The sequence below is a fragment of the Equus asinus genome, chromosome 23 (genome assembly GCF_041296235.1).
Source record: "Equus asinus isolate D_3611 breed Donkey chromosome 23, EquAss-T2T_v2, whole genome shotgun sequence".
NCBI lineage: Eukaryota > Metazoa > Chordata > Mammalia > Perissodactyla > Equidae > Equus > Equus asinus.
The window spans coordinates 47,380,355-47,403,245 of NC_091812.1; the positions used below are offsets into that span (position 1 = coordinate 47,380,355).

The following is a 22,891-nucleotide window of genomic DNA, read 5'->3' on the forward strand; positions in this document are numbered from 1 at the left end:
AAGAAAGTCACTCAACAGTAACAAATAATTATAAATGAATTTGGTTAAAAGGGAATGTCAGATTAGGGTCTACTTTCTCAATCCCAAGATATTTCAAAATTCACCAACTTGGGGGTTTATTTTTGTTGTTTTTGTTTTCAATCTTCCGCACTTAAAGGAGCCACATTTTAACAAGCGAATGCTACAGCTGCTCTGCGATTAGTGGACATAAACATTTCTTACCAAGTTACGCTTTTTTAGTGGAAGAAAGTAGTAATAGTGGCAGAAAGAGAACATCAGTGCGTAGCAAGTAAGAAGTTCAGTGTAGAAACACAACTGCAGAAAAAGCCAATGATTATCTTCACCAACACAATTGTTAATCCTGAAGGAAAAAAACGAAAAAAGAATCAATTATTTTAAACTTTAATAAGACAATTTCAGGATTGGTAAAACTAAAAATAAACACAAATGACTTCATACATGCTTAACGTCATGGAGATACACTAAAGCCACTCAAACCTAAAAGCAAACGGTACATAGGAAAAGATATAAACATGCCACCTCACATTTGTAAAGCACTTTCTACTTCACAAAATAAGTGCGTGTACATGATCCCCCTTCAAGTCACAAGTCAGGGAGACAGGAAGAGCAGATGGCAGTCTCCTTGTTTCATTGATATGGAAACAGGAACAAAGGAGTTGAGACACTTGCCAGAGGATGCACAGTTAGAAGACACAGTGGCCAAGAGAAGGAGAACCCTCTTCTACGTTCGCCCTTCCATTACAGCGTTCTAGCTGCAGAGAGCCATTTGAACGATGTGAAGTGAAATAACCTAAACCTGCCACTCTAACATGGCTGCTAAGTCTCTACGATTTGTATTACTTTTAAAATCTATCCTTGGTTGCTGAAAGTAAACACATACCCAAAACTATTTATAAACTCTTATAGCTACACTTCCACTAACACAACGTGAATCATAACTAGGAAAAAAGGATTAATGTTATAATCCCAACATTTTCAAGGCTAATGCAAGCTGAACATTTTATGGTTCCAAATGTATTTATTGTATCCAAATTTTCAAAATATTTTACAATTCCAGCAGAAAACCCTAGTTCAAAACTATAAATTACCCTGTACAAATGTTTTCATTTTAATATAGCATTATACTACCACTGTTCGGGAAAAAAATGGTATAATAGGTTCTATTCCTAACTTAAATTCTTTTAAAGGTGAGTTGTTAAACTGTTTTTCAAAATCAGATATAGAACCGAACCAAAAATGCTGCAGAGGAATTTCTTAGACTCAAGAGCTTACGCTTGGTAAACAAGAAAATTTCCTGTGTTTTGTCATTGGCAAGCAGGCCTATCAGAGAAGCGCGCTTATGTATGCACTCGAGAAATACTCTTCAACAGCTGTTGCTTCAAAGATGACTTATCCTTGTCCCATTCTTCCTGTCCCCCCAAAATTTGAGAAATAACTGCTATGATCATGGCATTCTTCTTAATCAGAGACCTTTAAGAAAACACTAAGGTACTCAATCTAGATGTAAGAGTTTTTTTGGTAACAGTTAAACTACTTAGAGAGTGAGCAGAGCGAGCAACAGAGAAAATCTTAAGGTGATCTGAGAATAGGCCTCCAAATCTAAAGCTGTTAGGCAGTTAGGAGAATGCAGTTTCTGAAAATAGCAAAACTTCGCCTTGCTTCCAATTTACACTGTACATTTCCCTCACTCTGAATGTCTCAGCAACGCTCTATCAGGGAATCCCCAAACCTATCCAGGCCCACGGTCTACCCCCCTTTCCTATCCTCCAACTTTTTCTACTGCCACTCTCCTTCCCACCCATACTCTGACAAGTTTATTAAACTGCGGAGGCAACAGGCCTAGAAACAGAGAACTCATCCCAATCGTAGAATTTAGGTTAAATAGTACTTTATTTTGTCACCAAGTTAGTTTTTATTCCATAAAAATAAGTAAATAATATCTCTAATCTCTATGTACCAAAGCATTTCCTAGCTGATGGAGGTTTTTTTAACTTAAAACTACTGCATTCTTTTAAAAGGAAGTACCAATATCCCACAGTATCATGGACAATTATTACATTTTTAGTTAATCAGAAACATTACTCTAAAAAGCATAAAATTGAGTTTTTCAGTGTGATGACTACTTATTTGAATACCCGTTTTACCTACTTTTTAAAATCTATTACCATTGTAAACAGCTCATTGAGATTTAGAAAAATCACTTGAGAATTAATCTGTTTAAATTCAAGGCACATATTTTAAACACCAACTATATTCTGCTGATGGAATTAGATGATTTTAAGCTTTTTATATGGTAACAAAGTGCTTTTATCTAAAATGCTTTTAGTTTTTCCTGATCTCAGGAAATTACCTTCTATTTAAATAATAAGTTTATAGTAAAAACTAAATTTCCACTAAAAGCTTGGCTAATAATAACTTGTGCTATCAAAATAAGTTATCAAAAATAAGTAAAACTCTAAATTGATTTGCATTATTAGGCAAAGCAAAACTCTACCCTTGAGTCAACTTTAGATAAATGCGATGATAAATTTAAGAAGCCAGCTATGTAGTTCACTTTCTATATATGCATGCATGTGTGTACAAACATAAATACAAACGTATATAGATATATTTATAAAGTGCTACATTATACCAGTTTAAATATTTATACAGAGAACTCATGCTAGGAAAACAGGATTAAATACAATATCTTGTTCACAGATTTTTGTGACAGCTTTGAAATGAGATACAATGCAGAATTCTCACAGCATTTGTTTTCAAAAATTCTATTTCTCAACTGAACATTTTCTTTAAATAGTACAAGAGAGCCCCCTATTGACCAAAAGTGTTGGCAGTTTGGCAGAATCAGTTAACTACCACTTACACACATTCGGCAGGCATGTAATGTTAATACCTATATCCAAAACATAATACTGAAAAGGCTTCAAGGGGGAGCAATGAGGTATCAGGGTATCTGGAGTGTGTTATTCTTTAGTTAAACAAATGGGAAGGAAAATACAAACAATGGGATGTATATGGTTTATTACAGTTAGAAACAGTAACAGCTAGTATTTAAGTACTTTCTATGTGTGAGATACTGTATCAAATGCTTTACGTACATTGCCTCCTTTAATACAATCACCTTACATATTTTGTATATTTGGGTGCATGTTAATTCTTAGTTTTCTGCTCCAATATCCCCTTGTTAGAAAAGCTAGGATTTCTTTCTTTCTTTCTTTCTTTGCTGAGGAAGATTCACCCTGTGGAAAAATGACTTTGGGAGCTGATAGAACCATATGATCAAATAAAGGTATCCTTATTAAGTGAGTTTTTTAAACTGTATAACTTTAATATAACTATGGTTTAAATCTGCTATGTACTAAGATTTATTTTTTCCTCTCTTTTTTTTCTAAAAGTGAATTATTCATTTCTTACCACGGACAGTGATGATCCATTCTCCTCACACAGTGGCCGCAGCGGCTGCAGTGATGGGAACGCTTTGGTCTCATCAAATTACACTTGTTACATAATTCCCAGAACTCCCTTTCTAGAGAAGGAAAGTAAAATCCCTTTAACGAAGGCAAATGAGTAACGGTGAAATTTCACAATAACTGTTTAGAAGATTTTATAGGAAGTTTTCGACATATATATCTAAGAGATTTTTCTTCTTCCAAGTCTCCAGTGTATATGTGTTTCCCATGAAGGCTGCTGCTCTATTCTATGCATGTCATATTTTGTAGGTTCCTAATTTTAAACAATATAAAAATAAGAAACTATTAATAGTCAAACTAAGGGACAGAAAACAAGTATTTGAGTTTTGGACATATTGCTATAATAACGTAAAATAAGTACAGTTTAATGACAAAAACCCTAAAGTACAACCAAGTTATTATATTAAAGCAGAAATTTAGACAAATTAATTTCTAGAAATTTTATTATCTAGTTTCTAAAGAAGAAATAATACTGAGTCTTGGTTTCATAGATTAAGAAGTCAAAATCAATCCTACAAACTCATTAGAAAAACAGAGATGGCATCCCCCACCAAACCATTTCATATTTTTAGCATCAATGGATTCATTTGGGGATGTTTATGGGAGAGAGCTGGAAAAGAATTTCAGATACGTTTAGGAGGTATCAGAATAGCTTTAGAAGTAAAAAAGATTATAAGAAAATCACTATTTAATGGAAATAAAAGAGTTCTTTACAAAACTCTGCCCTACCAACCAAGCAGCAATCTCCTCTAGCCTGCAGTGAAAGAGCACACAATTAAGTTTTGTGCCAAAAACATGGTTTACAGAAATAAAGAGAAAAGTCATTTGTTTTCATTATAAATTGTTCTAATGAGGTCCATAAAAATTATATAGGAGAGTCACCTATCAAGACAACTGCTTTATTATACAGAATGTATCTTTTTAATATTTGTTGAAATGGAATTTTACTTTTACAAAATTCTTAAACCTCCCATCACTTACGTTTAAACTATATCCTACGCTCATTAAAAGTATGGGCATAGTAACCTAACTCCCATATTCAGAGTGAATATTAGTACATGCAAAGTGTGACCCTGGCACACAGTAGGTGGTCACTAAATGCTTGCTAAAGTATGAAAAGTTTAAAATTTTAAAAAACGAAAGATCCTAAACATAAGTAAAGAAGATAACAGAAGGTAGTGTACAATTTTCCAAAAAGATATTCTATTTTAGTTCCATTATTTTAGTTTAATGGCCAGGAGTAAAATCAATATACTGGAATTTTATATAATAAGGTATTAAAAAACATTCTGCTATAGACGTCTCTGAATCAATCAGTAAAGTAGGAATAAAAACCTCTATCAAAGTAATTGTTTGCTCTAATAATGTGAAAGTTGAGAAATTATCTTTTACATTTAAAATCTCATTTTAAAATAAAATCCTCTTTCATTTCGTACTTACAGATCTTATTTTAATGAAAACATATCATATGAGAGAGCAACAATATTAAAGCTTAATTTAGATACAGTTAAACCAGTGTTATTTAAGTGCAAGTGAAATGGAAACTCATTTCATATATAGCATAACACAATGTCACAAGCATATCACTTTTTTCCCCACTTAACTAGATTCTCCTAAAGATCCCAATGTTAAAACTCCCAACTCATCTATTACAAGGAATATAGTCAGAAAGGAGATTCTCATCAATGAGTTAATTTTCATTATAAGACAACATAACTTATTTTCTTAAACCAGTCCCTTATAACATAAATATGGCATATTCCTTACTGGCAATTTTAGCATGTAATATTCTAAAGAATAAAATACTTTATTTCATACTTAAAATGTTGTAGCCTCAGAAAAGAAGAGAGCATTTGGCTATCGTCAGAGAAAGCCTGTAACTCCGTAGTCTAGACCAGAGGTTGGCGAACCACAGTCCACAGGCAAATCCAGGCCACCACCCGTTTCTGTGTGACCCAGACCCATGAGCTAAGAATGGATTTTACAATGCTATTTTATTTTAATTTTGGGGTTTTTTTTAAAGATTGGCACCTGAGCTAACATCTGTTGCCAGTCTTTTTTTTTTCCTTTTTCCTTCTTCTCCCTAAAGCCCTCTGGTACTTAGTTGTATATTCTAGTTGTTAGCACCTCTGGTTGTGCTGTGTGGGATGCCCTGACAGTGGTGCCATGTCCGCACCCAGCATCCGAACCGGTGAAACGCCGGAGCAGAGTGCATGAACTTAACTACTCCACAACAGGGCTGGCCCCTACAATTTTAAATGATTGAAAACAATAGCAATAATAATAATTTATGGTGTGTTAAAATCATGAAATTCAAATTTCAGTGTCCATAAATAAAGTTTTATTTGAACACAATGTCCATAAATAAAGTTTTATTTGAACACAGCTATGCCCGTTCATTTATGCATTGTCTATGGCCGCTTTTGTGCTACAATGGCAGAGCTGAGGAGTTATGACAGAGACCACATGATCGATAAAGCTGAAAATATTTACCATCTGGCCCTTTACAGTAAAGAAGAGTTTGCTGATCTACGGTCTGCACCATAAATTCGTTTAAAGAAAGTGCTTGAGCCATTCCTCTGGCTAAATTTAAGATACCATACAAGTATGTAAAATGAGAAATACCTAAGAAAACTCAGATCTTCAGACACACACTTAACATGTTTAGAGAACAAAGAAAACACTATTGTAAAAGACTAGAAATTTAAAGTGTCATTTATGTTTTTGCCTTGTATGGCAAGAAAAAAATCCACCTATCTTAATCTACTCTACAGATCTATAAGCCATTTCCTAGTCTTTTCTCTTTCCTTCTTCAGGGTTTATTCATATCCAAATAGGACCATGGTGACTGATACATCTGATGTCTGATGATTACCTACAAGACTTTTGTACTAGCCATCGACCAACATAAAATAAAAGCCTATGGGAGAGAGTATCCAATTGCTAATTTATGGTAGCTATAGAAAAATTAAAAACTAACAGACACTTTTTTAAAAAAGAAAAAGAAAAATCAAAATATAAAACAACTCAAAGAAAAAAAGACAAACTCCATAAATGATTGAGGCTATTCAAGGAAAGTGGAACAGCATCATACAGTTTAACACGGATCCTCATTAATGCTGTACATGCATAAACGAACATAAAGCAAGGTTTTGTTTTGTTTATCCCTCAGACAGGAAGGAATCACCTTCTATTTGAGTCCTTTAAAAGACTCACTAGCATATTAGGGCCCCCCCTCAATTACTGTATTTCAAATCACAAAGTAATATTTTGGGGAGAAAAATACAACTTGAAACTACCAAAGTCAATACAAGGTTTGGGTCTTAATGAAGGTTCCCTGCCCGAATCAGCTGTCAAGGTAGGAAATAAATGTCAGCAAGTCTCTTAGAGATCACCTTTAAAAAGCAATACAAAATGGGGGACAAAAGCAAACTAAGAGCGAGTACATGACCCCAAGTACTAACAGCACACGCATCCCTACAGCTCAGGGTAAAATCTCAAGGGACAGTAGCAGACAAATCTAACACATACTCTATTTTTAAAAAACTTGGAAGATTTTGCTCTGCATCAGTGTATCAAAAAGCGGCTCTAGTGATGACAACACTGAAGTCAAACATGCAAGTTAAGGCTTGATGACGAAAATGTTCTAAGCTTGATTGTGGGGATGGCTGCTCAACTCTGTGAATATAATAAAAACCACTGAGCTGTCCACTTTAAATGGGTGAATTATATGGCATGTGAATTATGTTCAATAAAACTGTCTTAAAAAAAGTTGAGAATGACTAAAATCATTTCATAAAATTTGAATGTGACAAAAAGTAATATTCCTATATTTCAAACATGCATTGAGTAATTGAGTAATCTGAATAATATTGACAGACATCTAATGATTCCTTTTGACTATTTCATCCATATACCCAAAAGTTCATAAAATCAAATTCTTAGGATCTTTGTGTAGGAAAATGGAATATTCTCTTACATTGAAATTGCCTCATATCTGGTGGGTTATATAGATACTAAATTTATTCTGTTTAAAAAAACAGAAAGGCACGTAAAATATGTCAGAGTAATTCAATAAAAAATGGTTAAAATCATAAAACTATTAGGGTTTAAGTTTCCTTTTCTAAAAAATTCAATTATATAACACGGCTCAACCTTAAAACAATGCTGAATAAATGTCACTACCATAGCCTCAACTCTTTAGTCATGCTATTTTATTTTTCACTGGTAAAATTTTGTATTTTTTTACTAAGTTAAAACCATATTTACAAAATTATCAGGCATCCAGCACCAAAAATCACACAATGACTTTAATTTTCCAAAATCAAGGCAAAGGTGAATAAAAAGCTAAAATTATTTATCCGTATATAGATCCACAGTGAAAAGATGATGGAGACAAGGATCTTGGCCTCAGAGCAGCTCCATAACAACCTGCGGGTGACCTACAAAGCACAATCTATGCTCCTGATTCCTTAGTCTACCTACCTCACACAACTACCATGAGGAACATATGATACGAGACACCAAAAGACTTTGGAAACATTTAGAATACAATAAATGAAGGTATTTTCTTTCATTTGGGCAAAAGGGAAGTCTTCTGGACTCAGTGAAGAAAAAATAGGCCAAATGTCAACTGAGATCAGATATAATGCAGACATCCAAATAGCCAGGAAGATGCCATGGTGTCCTCCGTCACTAGAGTCTACAAGCTAAAGGTAACACAGTGGTTTCACATGGATTCAATTAGGCACAAAGATATAATGTATTTGGCATGCATTTAAAAACAATGCTTTTAAAATTTTTCATTAGTTGCCAATATTTTTTAAAATCATGAAATTCCTCATAAAAATTGAGATTCCCTGGTTTTGCTTTAAAAGTTGTAAGATCTAAGAATATCAGGCCTGCCTGACAATTTCACTGTAGCGGAGCAGCTGCTGTTCCCTTTAGGTAAGATATGAGATTTTCAATATGAAACAGTTCCTACCTGGTCCCTTTCACGGATGTGCAGTATCTGACACACTTCAGCATTTGAATGTTTGACCGCTGCAGACTAAAGACTTCATCAGAAATGGCCCCCAGGACAAGCCTGTTTCTTTGATTTTTCGGGGAACACTGGGTTTTAGAGGTGAAGTAGACAACACAACTATCGATATTTTACAGAACCTTTGGTTTAGGCTAGTTGAGAAGAGGGATTCTACACAAATTCCAAGTGCCACTCCCCACCCAAATGCATGTGCACGTGCACACACAATAACTGCTCAGGGACAGTGACACTGTCTCTATAAGTTAAAAACTAAACATTTAACACAGTTTTCAGAAAGTTCTACAGCTACACAGAACATCAGTGTCATATCATTCCCATTTAATCATTAAACTTGCAAGGCCAAGTAAGCCCCTAAGTGATGCGTCTCAAAAAACAACAATCAGGAACTCAAGAGAGGCTCTATGAGCGACTTCCCACTTAATCTAATTCTGGAAGGAATTAGTACACTGATTCCCAAACTTTGCTACACACTGGAATCACCCTGAATCTTTCAAAAATACTGATACCTGGCTCCCATCCCCAGAAATTCTAATTTAATTAATATGGGATGTGATCTGGGGGACACTGAGAGTTTTCAAAGCTCCCCAGGTGATTCTAATGTGCAGCAAGCCTGGAAACCACTGGATTACTATAAAAAGCATTCTGGTTCTGGGGGCCAGCCCGGTGGCGCAGCAGTTAAGTATGCACATTCCACTTCGGCGGTCCGGAGTTCGCCAGTTTGGATCCCAGGTGCAGACATGGCACTGCTTGGCATGCCATGCTGTGGTAGGTGTCCCACATATAAAGTAGAGGAAGATGGGCATGGATGTTAGCTCAGGGCCAGGCTTCCTCAGTGAAAAGAGGAGGATTGGCAGCAGTTAGCTCAGGGCTAATCTTCCTCAAAAAAAAAAGCATTCTGGTTCTATAATGTACAAAAAAGACAATAAATTTCTCACTGGAAGAAAGTACAGAGTTTGCAAAGCCTATAGAGTAAATGATCAAAAAAAAGAAGGTAAATGAGGTTTACTATATCTGACACGTAATAAAACAAGGAATACATTGTCGATTCATTTTTGTGGTTTGAATGGTTACTATGCCATAAGGAGATCAAAAATTATCTTCAATTAACACTAGAATAAAAGCCTTTCAAATTTTTCACCGAATTGCTAGAACTTGCAAAAATATAGGCAATAGTACCATAATACTACAACCATCTACTCCAAGTGAGATTATCTGTATAATATCATGAGCTAAGTGGCACCATCAAAAACAACTCCCTTATTAAATAAAAATATAATTTGTCAGATAATTATATATCATTCAACAAATATTTACCCAGCATCCACTAAGTGACAGAGACTGTTCTGAGCACTAAATGAATTCGTTCAGCACTGAACTAATGAAGAAAACAAAACCAAAAACCTACACCCTCACAGAGGTTGTACTGATCTAGAGCGGGAGGACGGAGAGACAAACAGTGAACTGAAAAGGAGAGCCAGGGAATGAGGGATGTGAGGAGGCAGCTGGGATTTGCAATTTTAAGTAGAGAAGTCTGGAAAGGAAACATTCCAGGAGAGATTTGAAAGTGGTGTTAGATGACACATGTAACGAATACACACTAAAGACAATAAAATATCTTAATAAAGACAATAATTCCAGTACAGTAAAACTCGCAAGTCTGCAGAGGATCATACCTCCGTGCGGGATCTTCGGGTTCTCAGGGAGTCTGCCCGGATCTGCTATCGAGGCCCTCACTAAGGCAACCAGACAAAAGATGGAAATGCCATAGAATACTATGAAACAAATAAACGAATAAAATTAGTCATTCACCCTTCAAAACATTTTATCAACAAGCATATTTAAAGATTAAATGTTTATCTTAATTATTGCCATCAGGATAATTTTCAAAACACAAAATTAAAAAATGATTAATTCATTTCACTCATCAAAATACTGCTAAGAGGACCATCTTAAATGTACTAATTTTAAATATTGTTTTGCATAACAAATGATAAACTTGTCCTAAATCAGATTCTTTATTAACAGAGATTCCCTATCAATAATGGTGTGAATGAATGGGTTCTCTTTTAATTACTACATGTACTATATTTGAAAGAATCAAAGCAGCACTTTTAAACCTATTCTACGATTACACTTTTTCATTAACTCTACCCTGGCTATCTTCAAAATTACTTTGAGTTAGTGATGCTCAATTGTTCCTTTCAACAGATCTTAAGATACTTAATTTGAAAATAAAGAACCTAGAAATGTTTGAGTTTTAAGATGAATAACTAGAAAAAAACAGTAAGGGAAAAGAGATTCATTCACCATAATTCTACCTTTTGAAGGAATAAGAAATAGACACTTTGTTAGGGGCGTGCTTCACCTGTAATAGGAAACAGTTCGCATGCTAACTCCAGGACTGACTGCATGGTTCTGGTCAGTTTTATCATTTGTATAACAGAGATTATATTTCCAAAAGCTCTTGTGAGATCAGAATGACATAATGTACATGGAAACTGTAAATGCCAGGTACATATAAAATATATCATTTCAATCTTATTTTTTTTTTAAGATTTTATCTTTCCTTCTTCTCCCCAAAGCCCCCCAGCACACAGTTGTATATTTGAGTTGTGGGTCCTTCTAGTTGTGGCATGTGGGACGCCACCTCAGCATGGCCTGATGAGCAGTGCTAGGTCCTTGCATCGCCCAAGATCCAAGCTGCCGAAACCCTGGGCTGCCGAAGTAGAGCCCGTGAACTTAACCACTTGGTCATGGGGCTGGCCCCTCAATCTGATTCTTTTAATCATAAGCAAGCCATCACCAATGAACTTTGGCAGAAAATAATTATCCAGAAGTTCAAGGTATTATCATAATCAACATCATAAGCAATAATTTTTGTATCATGAAATTCTCATTTCTCAGTAACGTATACCATCTTCATTCTTAAAACGCCTTCCACATTTGCAATAAGTACATAACAGAAACATTAAAAATATACAGACACACAAATTAGCACTACTGTACCAGTTTTTTCCTTAAACAAAATGGCCTTTATGTATTTTGCAGAGTAAGATACAGAGATATCACATTTATCTAACCCGAAAAATACATAAAGGTCATGCTTTTTTTAAAACTTTCATAATTTAGTAAATAACAATATTACTAACACTAATAATATTAGTGGCACTAATACTCCAAAAACATTCACAGTAAGAAAAATCTTTAATTATATAAGAAATAAATAAAGATCTAGAAACTTACTTATTATTAATATGCCTGGAATATGTCCTTCTTCATAGTGAGGAAAGAGGACAATTTTGGGAATTAAAAAAAAATTGTATAACCAGACAAAGACAATCAAACCCATGCAGCACCAACCATGTGGGTCAACAACAAAGTGAATCCGGAGACCCATTTTGCAGTCCTACAACTGCGTGCCAACCCACAAGGAGAGATGATCCTAAGGAGAGGAAAAAAAGAAAAAGTTGCTTATATAGAAAAAATTATTTGACTAAAACAAAACTACTGGCAGCTATAAAATCACACAGTTTTCTTTGTATATTTTTGACAAAATAAAACACTTTGGAACACAAAGAGAAGATTTAGGATATTCAAATTTCACAATAAGCTTCAAATAACTTAATTTCAATTTTCATTATCAACTGCTATCATAGAGTGTAAACCGGCATTACCTTGTGAAGTTAAACACAGTCTGCCCTTAACTCAACAATTCCACGTGTAAACCCAAGAGAAATGAGTGCACTAGCTACCAAAAGATATGTACAAAATTTTTTAGTAGTTTTAATCATAAGACTAACTGATGGTCATACAAGTCAAAACAGTGGTCATCTTGTGGTGTGAGAGGTATTTACTAACTCGAAAGGAACATGAGGGAACCTTTGAGGCTAGAAATGTTCTATATCTTGACCTGGGTGGTGCTTTATGGGTATATCCATATGTAAAAATTCACTGAGCTGTACACTTAAGATTTGTGCAATTTAGTTTAATTTTAAACCACAATAAAATGCTTAAAACATCATTTTGAAAAATTATAATAAAAAGTGAAAATTACAAATTGCCAAAAATATTTAAAGTAATGGAATGAAGCTCAGCCAATCTTATTACTATCAATTCAAGAAGATGTCTGTTGAAATGGGGCTTTTTCAGTTGTGTTAACAAAATGCTAACAGACATCCCAAAGAGACACTTAAAGATACTTTGATACATATGGTACCAAAAAAGTGACTTAAAATATATCTGTACTTATTCACAATTGCTACAAAAAGAACAAAATACCTCAGGGTGAATTTAACTAAGGAAGTGAAAGACCTATACAATGAAAATTACAAGGCTTTTCTGAAAGAAATGGATGACAACATAAAGAGATGGAAAGACATCCCATGCACATGGATTGGAAGAATAAACATAGTTAAGATGTCCATTCTACCTAAAACAATCTACAGATTCAACGCTATCTTAATCAGAACCCCAATGACATTCTTTACAGAATTAGAACAAAGAATCCTAAAATTCATAGGAGGCAACAAAAGACCCCAAATTGCTGAAGCAATCCTGAGAAAAAAGAACAAAACTGGAGGCATCACAATCCCTGACTTCAAAACATACTACAAAGCTACAGTAATCAAATCAGCATGGTACTGGTACAAAAACAGGTGCACAGATCAATGGAACAGAATTGAAAGCCCAGAAATAAAACCACACATCTATGGACAGCCTATCTTCAACAAAGGAGCTGAGGGCCTAAAATGGAGAAAAGAAAGTCTCTTCAACAAATGGTGCTGGGAAAACTGGAAAGCCGCATGTAAAAGAATGAAAACTGACCATTCTTTCTCACCACTCACCAAAATAAACTCAAAATGGATTAAAGACCTAAAGGTGAGACCTGAAACCATAAGGCTTCTAGAAGAAAATGTAGGCAGTACACTCTTTGACATCAGTATTAAAAGGATCTTTTCAGATACCATGTCTTCTCAGAGAAGGGAAACAATAGAAAGAATAAACAAATGGGACTTCATCAGACTAAAGAGATTCTTCAAGGCAAATGAAAACAGGACTGAAACAAAAAAACAACCCACTAACTGGGAAAAAATATTTGCAAGTCATACATCCGACAAAGGCTTAATATCCATAATATATAAAGAACTCACACAACTCAACAACAAAAAATCAAACAACCCGATCAAAAAATGGGCAGGAGACATGAACAGACATTTCTCCAAAGAAGATATACGGATGGCCAACAGGCACATGAAAAGATGTTCATCATCGCTGATCATCAGGGAAATGCAAATCAAAACTACACTAAGAATCACCTTACACCCATTAGAATGACAAAAATATCTAAAACTAATAGTAACAAATGTTAGAGAGGTTGTGGAGAAAAAGGAACCCTCATACACTGCTGGTGGGAATGCAAACTGGTGCAGCCACTATGGAAAACAGTGCAGAGACTGCTCAAAAAATTAAAAATAGAACTACCATACGACCCAACTATCCCACTACTGGGTATCTATCCAAAGAGCTTGAAGTCAGCAATTCCAAAAGTCCTATGCACCAATGTTCCTTGCAGCATTATTTACAATAGCCAAGAAGTGGAAGCAACCTAAGTGCCCATCAACAGATGATTGGATAAAGAAGATGTGATATATATAGACAATGGAATACTACTCAGCCATAAAAAAAGAACAAAATCGTCCCATTTGCAACAACATGGATGGACCTTGGGGGAATTATGTTAAATGAAACAAGTCAGATAGAGAAGGACAATCTCTGTATGACTCCACTCATTTTTAGGAATTTAAAAATGTAGACAAAGAGAACAGATTAGTGGCTACCAGGGGAAGGGTGGGGGGTGGGCACAAAGGGTGAAGGGGTGCAACTACAACATGACTGAAAACAATAATGTACAACTGAAATTTCACAAGATTGTAACTTATTAACTCAATAAAAATTTAAAAATATATATATATATCTGTACTTTAGTAGATAAAACTTATAAAGCCTAAACAACAAATTACTATATAAGGTCTATGGGGCACCTTTTATATAAAATACAATGCAATAATACAAAAATAAACTAGGACAACGTTTCTCAAACTTGTCAGCAAACCAGAATAACTGAGGAGCTTTTTAAAAATACTTCTCCCCAGGACCCATTCCAGACCTATTGAATCATAATTCTTTATGGAGTAAAGCTCAAAAACCAACAAAGTCTCTCTGATACAGCTGACTGGTATCTGAGAACCACTGATCCAGGAGCAACTAAGACTTCAATGTCACAGCAATGAGTTGAACTCAGTTCAACAAATATTCATTGAGCCTCCACTATATATCGGTCACTTGCTAGACACTGTAGATACAATGAAGAATAAGACATGGTCCTTGCTTAAAGGAACTAACAGTCTAATAGGGAAGAGTCATAAAATGGGTTTAACATAATATGGTAAGTTCCAGAGATGTGGACATGATGTTACTAGAGGCACAGAAGATCGGCACTAGTTAAATCAGGGCAAGACTCCTTATTGGGAGTGAAACTTGAGTCCAATCTTAAAAGATGAGTAAAAGTTATCCAAGCAAAAAAAGTGACAACAACACGGAAGGAAACAGAAGGAAGACCAGGAGGTATACAAGAGTAAAAATTGTAGGAGGTATCACAAACTTCCATCATAAATCATAAAGCTTTTAGTGGAAAGTGAGTGGTGAGAAATAAGGGGCCATATCATGAAAGGCATAAAGATGCCATGATGGAACACCAAGACTTCATTCCCACGCATTGGAAAGCTGCTGAAGCAGGAGGTTAACATAACGAGATTTTTACTTTTAAAAAATTATTGAAGCTCTGGTGTGGAGGACAAAATTAAAGACAGAGATCAGTTACGCTGAGAGAAGACAAAAGCCAAAATTAGTTTTAGAGAAGAGATCAGTTGAAGACACAGTTAGAATCAAACCAGTAAGTTTTAGTAATTGATTGCATATTAGGGAGTCATGGAGGAAAGGGTCAAGGATGACTCCCAGTCTTTCAGCTTACATCCAAGACTACTTCATTCTAAGAAGAATTTATCATCGGTTGAAGAGCCTCAGGGTACCATCCCTTAGAGGCCTTGCCAATGTCCTATAAAGCTACAAAGCTACAAAAACAAAAAAAACAGCATTAAGGATTATCTAACTTTAAAGGAACAGCTCTATCCTATCATCCCTAGAAACTGCAAATATTGGGGCAGAAGAAAAAAAGACAAGAACTCAAACGCAACGCCACCCAACTGTTTAAATCAGATATGGTGCAAGTTAGTACCTATGTATGAATCCTAAAACAGGAATAGTGCCTAGGCCTTCACAAACGTGCATGTTGAACTTTATTACCTTTTAACTAGGAAATTAAAAGACCTATCAGTATCATTAAAGTGAGGAAAGTCACAGAGGATAAAGTATGCTATATAACTTGCTAGATATCATTATTTTAAAAACTAAAGGAGCTAAAATATAAATGATAAGCTGTCAACATAGCAAAAAGGAGAGACATTAAAAAGAATGTTTAATTTTACAGTCTTGCCAACCATCAAGTGCTGAAGGAAATGACAGAAAGCTCTGTCTCTCAACATGGTCAACATTATTAGCTTCATGTACCTTCTTTCTTTTAATGTTTCAGTTCCATTCAGGACTAAAAAACAGACTATGAATTTCAGTAATTATATACAAGAAGGAGTAATTTCATTACTTATTTCTAAAGTTATTAATACTAGAAACAGAAGCATACAAGACAGAAAAACAAGTAGCAAAGTTATCAAATACTCATTTTTGAACTCTATTTTTACTCTCTTCTATCAGAGAGTAACAAATTTTTCTTATCACTAGAAGAGATTCCTCACAACAGGAAACCACTAGATGGTGGTTAAAACGTGTCTGTTTTTCCTGGATGTAGACACACGCAGCAACAAGCTCTCAAAGAACAAGCATCCCCAAGGAAAAGCGAGCCAAGGATGGAAAAATAAAACAGTGAGCAAACAAGGTGTTGAATATTTTTACAAAAATACCTGATTAGGGAAAATTACTGCCATATACTCCTTACACTTGGATCGTAGAAAAGAAAACAGTTGTCTTCCAAGAGCTCGAAATCAGATGACAACCCAAAACAGGTAAGTGGTGGAGCTGCAGGACTGCTCCGCTCAGTTCATATCCACCAGGCGTGGCTCACGGCCGAACAGAAACTATTACACACCCTGAGAGGCAACTCAACTGAACGCAATGCTGCTGCTCAGTCTTAAGGGTGGCATTTGTAAATACTTTCATTGGCTGGAGATTCCAACATACTAATTCATATATTAAATGAGGAGCTCATGACTCAGACTTTGATGCAACTAGTGGACATACTAGTACTTCAACATTGTTGAAGACTGCTATTTGGTAACCACGCTTGAGCGCTGTGACTAACTTCATGAATGATGTAAATTACTACAGCCCAGACTTTTTCAAAAGGAAATTATAACTCAACTCTAATAAACTAGACTCTGTAAATATTTACAATGATCAAACTATTCTGGTAGGAAATCATCTCTCCTTTTTCACCCTTTCAGGCAACTAAATTTCACAATATATTTTCCTCCGGAAGAATACTCAAGTCACTATGAAAAAGTGAGACAGAACTGTAACATCAGAGTGCAGGTTTTAGAAAAGGATAAAAGTTGGCCACAATAATTAGCAAGATATCTAGCCAAACACGTATCTCTAAACTTACAGTTTTTCATGACGCTCCACCTCAGCCAGGGGTCTTACTACAGTCCCATGAATATGAAAAATACATGCCCCTCCCATTCCTCCTGTCTGTCTGACACGTCCCTACCATTTTGCTTACTCTATTTAAATTCCACTCATACTTCAAGGTCAATTTGAATCTCACTCTCCATGTAAAGTTTTTCCTGGCACCTCAGTTCACAGTGATTTCTCTTTCTCTTCTAAGTTTCAAACAAAAAGCAAAACTAGTAGAAGAAAATAGCAAGTGGTTTTAGAATCTTGGAATGAGGAAGGGCTTCACAAACGAGACCCATAAGCCAAGTCTGACCACACAAAGATTACAATTTCTGAAGCCCAAAACATACCAAAAACAAAGTTAAAAGACAAAGCAACCCTGGGAAAAATAATGTAATATATGACTGATAAGAGGCACATAAAGTCAATACATAGGGAGTCAAGTCACAAAAGAAAAAAAATCCAAGGGCTAATTATTAGGAAAATGTGAAATAACTAGGTATATTTTTCATCCTTTGTATTGACAAAATTTTAGAAAGATGATACCCACTGTGGAGAGGGCACAGGGAAAAGGACACTCTCCTACATTACTGGTATGCATGAAACTGACACCATCATCTCTGAAGGTCAATTTGGCAATATCTATCAAAACGTCAAACTCTTTGACCCAGCAGTTTTATTTCTAGAAATACCTACAAAACTACTCATCAGCATGTACAGGCATATATACACACAAGGATGTTCTATACAGCAATTCTTGTAATCACAGAAATATGGCACAACCTAAATGTCCACGGAGGGGGAGGGCAATGATCAAATTATAACTCATCCATAGCGGGGACTATTCCAAACTACTGCAACTTAAATGAAAGAAAAAGAAGGGAAAAAAAGAGGTAGATCCAGATCTGCAAGTGACTACCTACATATAATGATGAGTGAAAAAAGGAAAATACATAGGCAAAGTCTACAGTGGGGGTAAAAAATCTTAACACTGGTTTCCCATAGGGGAGGATAAAGACAGACTAGGAAACGGCATAAGGGAACTTTCTAGGGTGCTAATAAAGATCTCTATCTGGAGTTTGAGATACAGAGATTATGAATTTGTCAAAACTTGGCAAACATATACTTAAGATTGGCGCATTTCATTATATGTAAATTAACCTTTAAAAAGCCCTGTAAACCAATAGTGAACCCTATTTAATGATATGTACGTTGAAGTACTGGGGAGAGGTGGGAGGAACTGTACTGCTTGTACCGATGTCTGCAATTTACTTTGAAATGGATCCAAAAAAGATAAAGTGGATTGATGGACGGACAGAGAGACGGATGAGCAGGTGATGAAGTTCAGTAGAATCTCAGCTGTAGAATCTAGGTGTTACACTCTAAAATCCTTTCAACTCTTCTGTCTAGAATTTTCCATAACTAAATATTGGTGGGGAAAGCAAGTTACAGGAAAGTTCATATAACTTGATTCTTTTTCTGTTAGAAAGAAATATACATATAAGTAATTTCTGTATAGGTATAAGAAAAAAAGTGTGGAAGAAAACACTCCTACCAAACTGTTAACAGTGGCTCTCACCGGGCTGAGGGAGGAAAGAGTAGTGAGAAGAAAGGTTTTCACATTTTATGTATGTATTTATGTGTTCTTTTAAGTTTATTAATAAACATAGGTACTTCTAAATTCTTTTCAGCCAACTGAAAAATAAAGATAGCCTGGGCGGTCTGATCAGACACAACCACCTTACAAACAAAATGTTTAATATAAGCCTCTCCTTATCATTATGTATTATCCCTATATTAAATGTTCTTAAAATTAATTTTTTTTAAATGCAGTGCAGAAACATCAGCTGTAAAGCCATATAATATTTGTAATTCAGAAAGAAGTCTCTGAAACTCATGTTACTTACAGATTATTTTTCTCTATGGAAAAGCCTTAAGGAAATGTTTACTTAAAATTTAATACAAAAAACTTAGAAAATAAAGTAACTACAATTATTTAACAAATGAACAATTGTTAAATGCATCTAAACATAAGACTTTAAGGATACTATGTCACACAATTCAGAAACATATTTCCATGTAAAATTAAATGCAGACTTACCACTAGCAAATTCACTGAGATGTGCTGTAATCTTTCTGGTACTTGCATTTAGAGGTTTTATCTTGAGTCATTGTTTTTTTAATTACATCCCAACAAATGGATCTCTTCTCAATAACAGTTCTCCATGAGACTCTATTAATGGTTTAACAAATAATGATCTGTCACAAAGATAAAAAGCAGCTAAATATTCTGTGAAAACGTCAATTACAAAAGTTTAAATTCAGAAATAAGATGCTTCAACTCCACCTGATTCTGTGCTTTCATACCCCACCCCATTCCCCCGGAAATCTGCATTTGACTACCATAATACATGAAAGTTCTTCTCTCTTTTGAAGCCACCCAGTTCCCATAAAATCAAATTAGCTTATGTGTCCACCATTTGGGCTTCATCAACTTCCTGACCACAAATCATAAAACGACAATAGATTCTGAGGTCACTGCTGTGACAAAATGCAATGTAATGTCTATCAAGATGTGAGGCTAGAATCTATTCATAATTGATAAATACAAAATAAAGAATTTAAAATAGAAGCAAGCTCTAGTTTAAAGTGTTTTAAGGAAAAATGTTATCCTCCTGTAATGAAACTATTAAGAGAATCAATCATAAGTTAGTTTCCCAGTTCAAGCTTAAACAGTAACATTGTAAGGAGTTCTAGATAAAATATACTGATTCATCATTTCATCAATTCAATCAACATCTATTGACTATATCCTATGCCTTGGTACTAGGTATAGATATAAAAAGACGGGCCCACCCTCAATGGAGACAGACTAGTAAACGGACAAGATCAACATCACCTAACACAAGGCAAGAATGAGAGCAAGGGGGCAAGAATGCATCTCATACAGGAAGGGTATTGGTTCAGGAACATTTTTCAGTTAAGTGAGTATTTATGCATGTACTAGGTTGAAGTACAAAATGTACTCCTTACGGTAAGTTACTGTGGGGACCCAGAATTGGCCACCCCAAGATATGTCTCTTTGGCATCAGGATTATTTGAGGCTGATTGCTTTTGATAAACTGGGACAGGGAAGGAGGTTCTGAGGAACGGAACTTGCCCTTTGTTAGGACACTTACATTTGTAAGGTAAATCTCTATCTGTAAAAGGTGCCTCCCTCTCTGTACCAGGAAGAAGAAAGGAGATGACCTTCTCTCTAGAAACTCTTAATCAATACCAAAGGCAAGGACTTAAATCTGCATTTTATTGTGTTTCTCTGGTAACCTCCTGTAACTGACTTCCCTCCCCCTCCAAACATTGGCATCTCCTTAAAGATTAAGCATCTTTCTTTAGGCTGGGAAGCGATTGCAGCGCTCATCTGTGACCCCCCAGCCCGAGGTAACACACCTGCCACCCCGCGGCGTTCACTGAGACAGCAGACCTATCTGCCGTTTCCATCAAGAGCTGTGCTGAAAGAGCAGCCTCGTGATTAGTGTAAAAGGGACATTTCAATCTATGTGAAACACCCTGTTTGGGGGTATATAACCACTCTGTGCACCCCACTTCTTGGGTGCCCTTTCTTCCTTCAGGAAGAAAGGCCCCGGGCCATGGTTCCTCAAAAAGCTTTGTTTAATTTTCTCTTGCTATTCTGTCTCATGTGAATTTAATTCATTCTCCTGCCAGACGAACCCCCATTTGGGGAGAGGAAATGTCTTCCTCCCCTACATTACCATCAGAAAAAGATTTCCAGGGAGAGTGAAGCCTGTGAGTTAGCTAGAGGAAGAATAGAGACTGTTTTGAACAAGGGAGCAGAATAAGAAAAGGTACAAAAACAGGCAGAGAAAATCTAAGTAAACAGAAATAACTAGAGTCATTGCATATGGGATGGGGGAAACATGTCTAACCTCCGACCACAATCAACTCTAAGAAATATATTTCACAATGTTACCAGTACACATAGAAACATATGAGATATATAAGTGATATATGAGTATATTTTAATACAGAACTGAAAAAGTTTACTGAAATGATATTTACCCTTACTACATGGGATACACTGATAACTGTTATTCTCTTATTCTACTTCACATTAATAAAAATATATAATGCTGGTCACAGCATACTAAACAGATTTCATGACCCACAAGTAGAGAGTGAGCACAGAGTGAAAAACACTGTTAAGTCATCCCAATGAGTTTGGACTTCACCCTGAACACAGTGGAAAACCACTGAAGGATTTTAGGCAGAAGAGTGCCCTGATGAAATCTGCATTTGGAAAGAACAGCAACACTCTGAAGAATGGACTTGGGTGGATGGATAAAGTTCCAAGACTGACTACATGAAATAAGCTAGGCTTACTGGTCACCCAGATGAGAAACGAGGACACATGGAAAGCACCCCGAAAGCACTAACTTATAACGGGAGTGGGGAGGAGAGGGGGTGAGGAGGGAACACTTCAGACAGCAGACATGCTGGAAAAGGGCAGATTAAGAACTTAATGAGTAAAACTTACAGGACTTGGTGATCAAGTGGAAGCAAAGGGCAGATGCTAGGATGGCTCCCAAGTTTTTGGCTTAGGGACTAGGTGGTATCATTCTCCAAGACAGGAAATAAAGGACAAGTTATGAGTTTGTTAAGCATACTGCTTACCATAGCAGCAGGAAACTACTACATACTGAGGATGTGAAAAATACAACAAAATCATTATCATTACATTTCCATTCCCTTTACAGATTTTTTTTTAAAAAAACTGTACTTTCTCCCAGGGTCAATTTTCCTATGGTCCACGATTGTTAGGATTGTCAAACGTAATCTGTTTCTACTCTAACTTTCCAAGCTAATTTAAAGTGCTCCTTGGCTGCACCTTTGCTTCTTAAGAGACAAAAGATGGAACGACAAAATAAAGGAGCCGCTACTCTAATGGCAAATGAAGGAATTCACCTTCTTCTAGAAAAAAACCTCAAGCAGAAATACGGTACAACAAAATGTTCTGAAACATGGCCAAAGTCAATAATGCTACTAAGGCGAGGAGTCTAGGGCGGCTTCCTAATGTTTCAGCAAAACGGCAGTTTCCATCAGCAACAGTGTTAGGTAATAGCATAGGTCAACAATCCATGAGTCAAACCCCAGTCACTCACTGGCTTAAAATCCAGGAAAAATCATACTTTACATTTACAGTTATCAGAGCTACACTGCAGCCACAGCATCCAAATGAGATGAACATTTCATCTAGTTCAACAGCACCACCACTGTGGAATCAAATCTCACCTATGTGGTATAAAACCAATGCTAGACTTAAAAATCCAAGAAATTCTGGGATAAGAAAGAATATCCCACGGTTTCATAACTATAAAATGTCATTAAATATTTTTACCATTGCTATGTCTAAAAGAATACAAGCAACAATTATAGGGCAAACCAAAAAACAAAAGCAAAACAAATTTTTCCCCCAAAGGGCCAAAATAAAATGGTTAATATATGAATCTATAAAATTTAAACCTTATAATTACAGCTTAAAATGAATTTTAAATATAAAGTTACAACTATATACTTTTACACATATTTATAGAGC

At 35.6% G+C, this 22,891-nt stretch overlaps 1 protein-coding gene across 12 annotated transcripts in view; it reads right to left on the reverse strand.

Moving 5' to 3' along the window:
• The window catches only part of ZDHHC21 (zinc finger DHHC-type palmitoyltransferase 21), a 65,452-nt gene that overhangs the window by 37,319 nt on the left and 5,242 nt on the right, over window positions 1-22,891 (reverse strand). For 3 of the 12 annotated variants that reach the window (XM_044756552.2, XM_070496035.1, XM_070496036.1), the window contains 5 exons: window positions 19,382-19,539; window positions 11,779-11,977; window positions 10,209-10,307; window positions 3,436-3,547; window positions 223-361 (listed from right to left, as the gene is read on the reverse strand). In XM_044756552.2, coding sequence (XP_044612487.1) covers window positions 223-361; window positions 3,436-3,547; window positions 10,209-10,307; window positions 11,779-11,932 — 504 coding nt within the window. In that variant the 5' untranslated portion in view covers window positions 11,933-11,977; window positions 19,382-19,539. Of the gene's footprint in view, window positions 1-222; window positions 362-3,435; window positions 3,548-10,208; window positions 10,308-11,778; window positions 11,978-16,568; window positions 16,675-19,381; window positions 19,540-21,832; window positions 21,916-22,891 lie in introns of those variants that run through there. The other 9 variants (XM_070496037.1, XM_070496039.1, XM_070496043.1 and 6 more) reach the window with 6 other exon arrangements.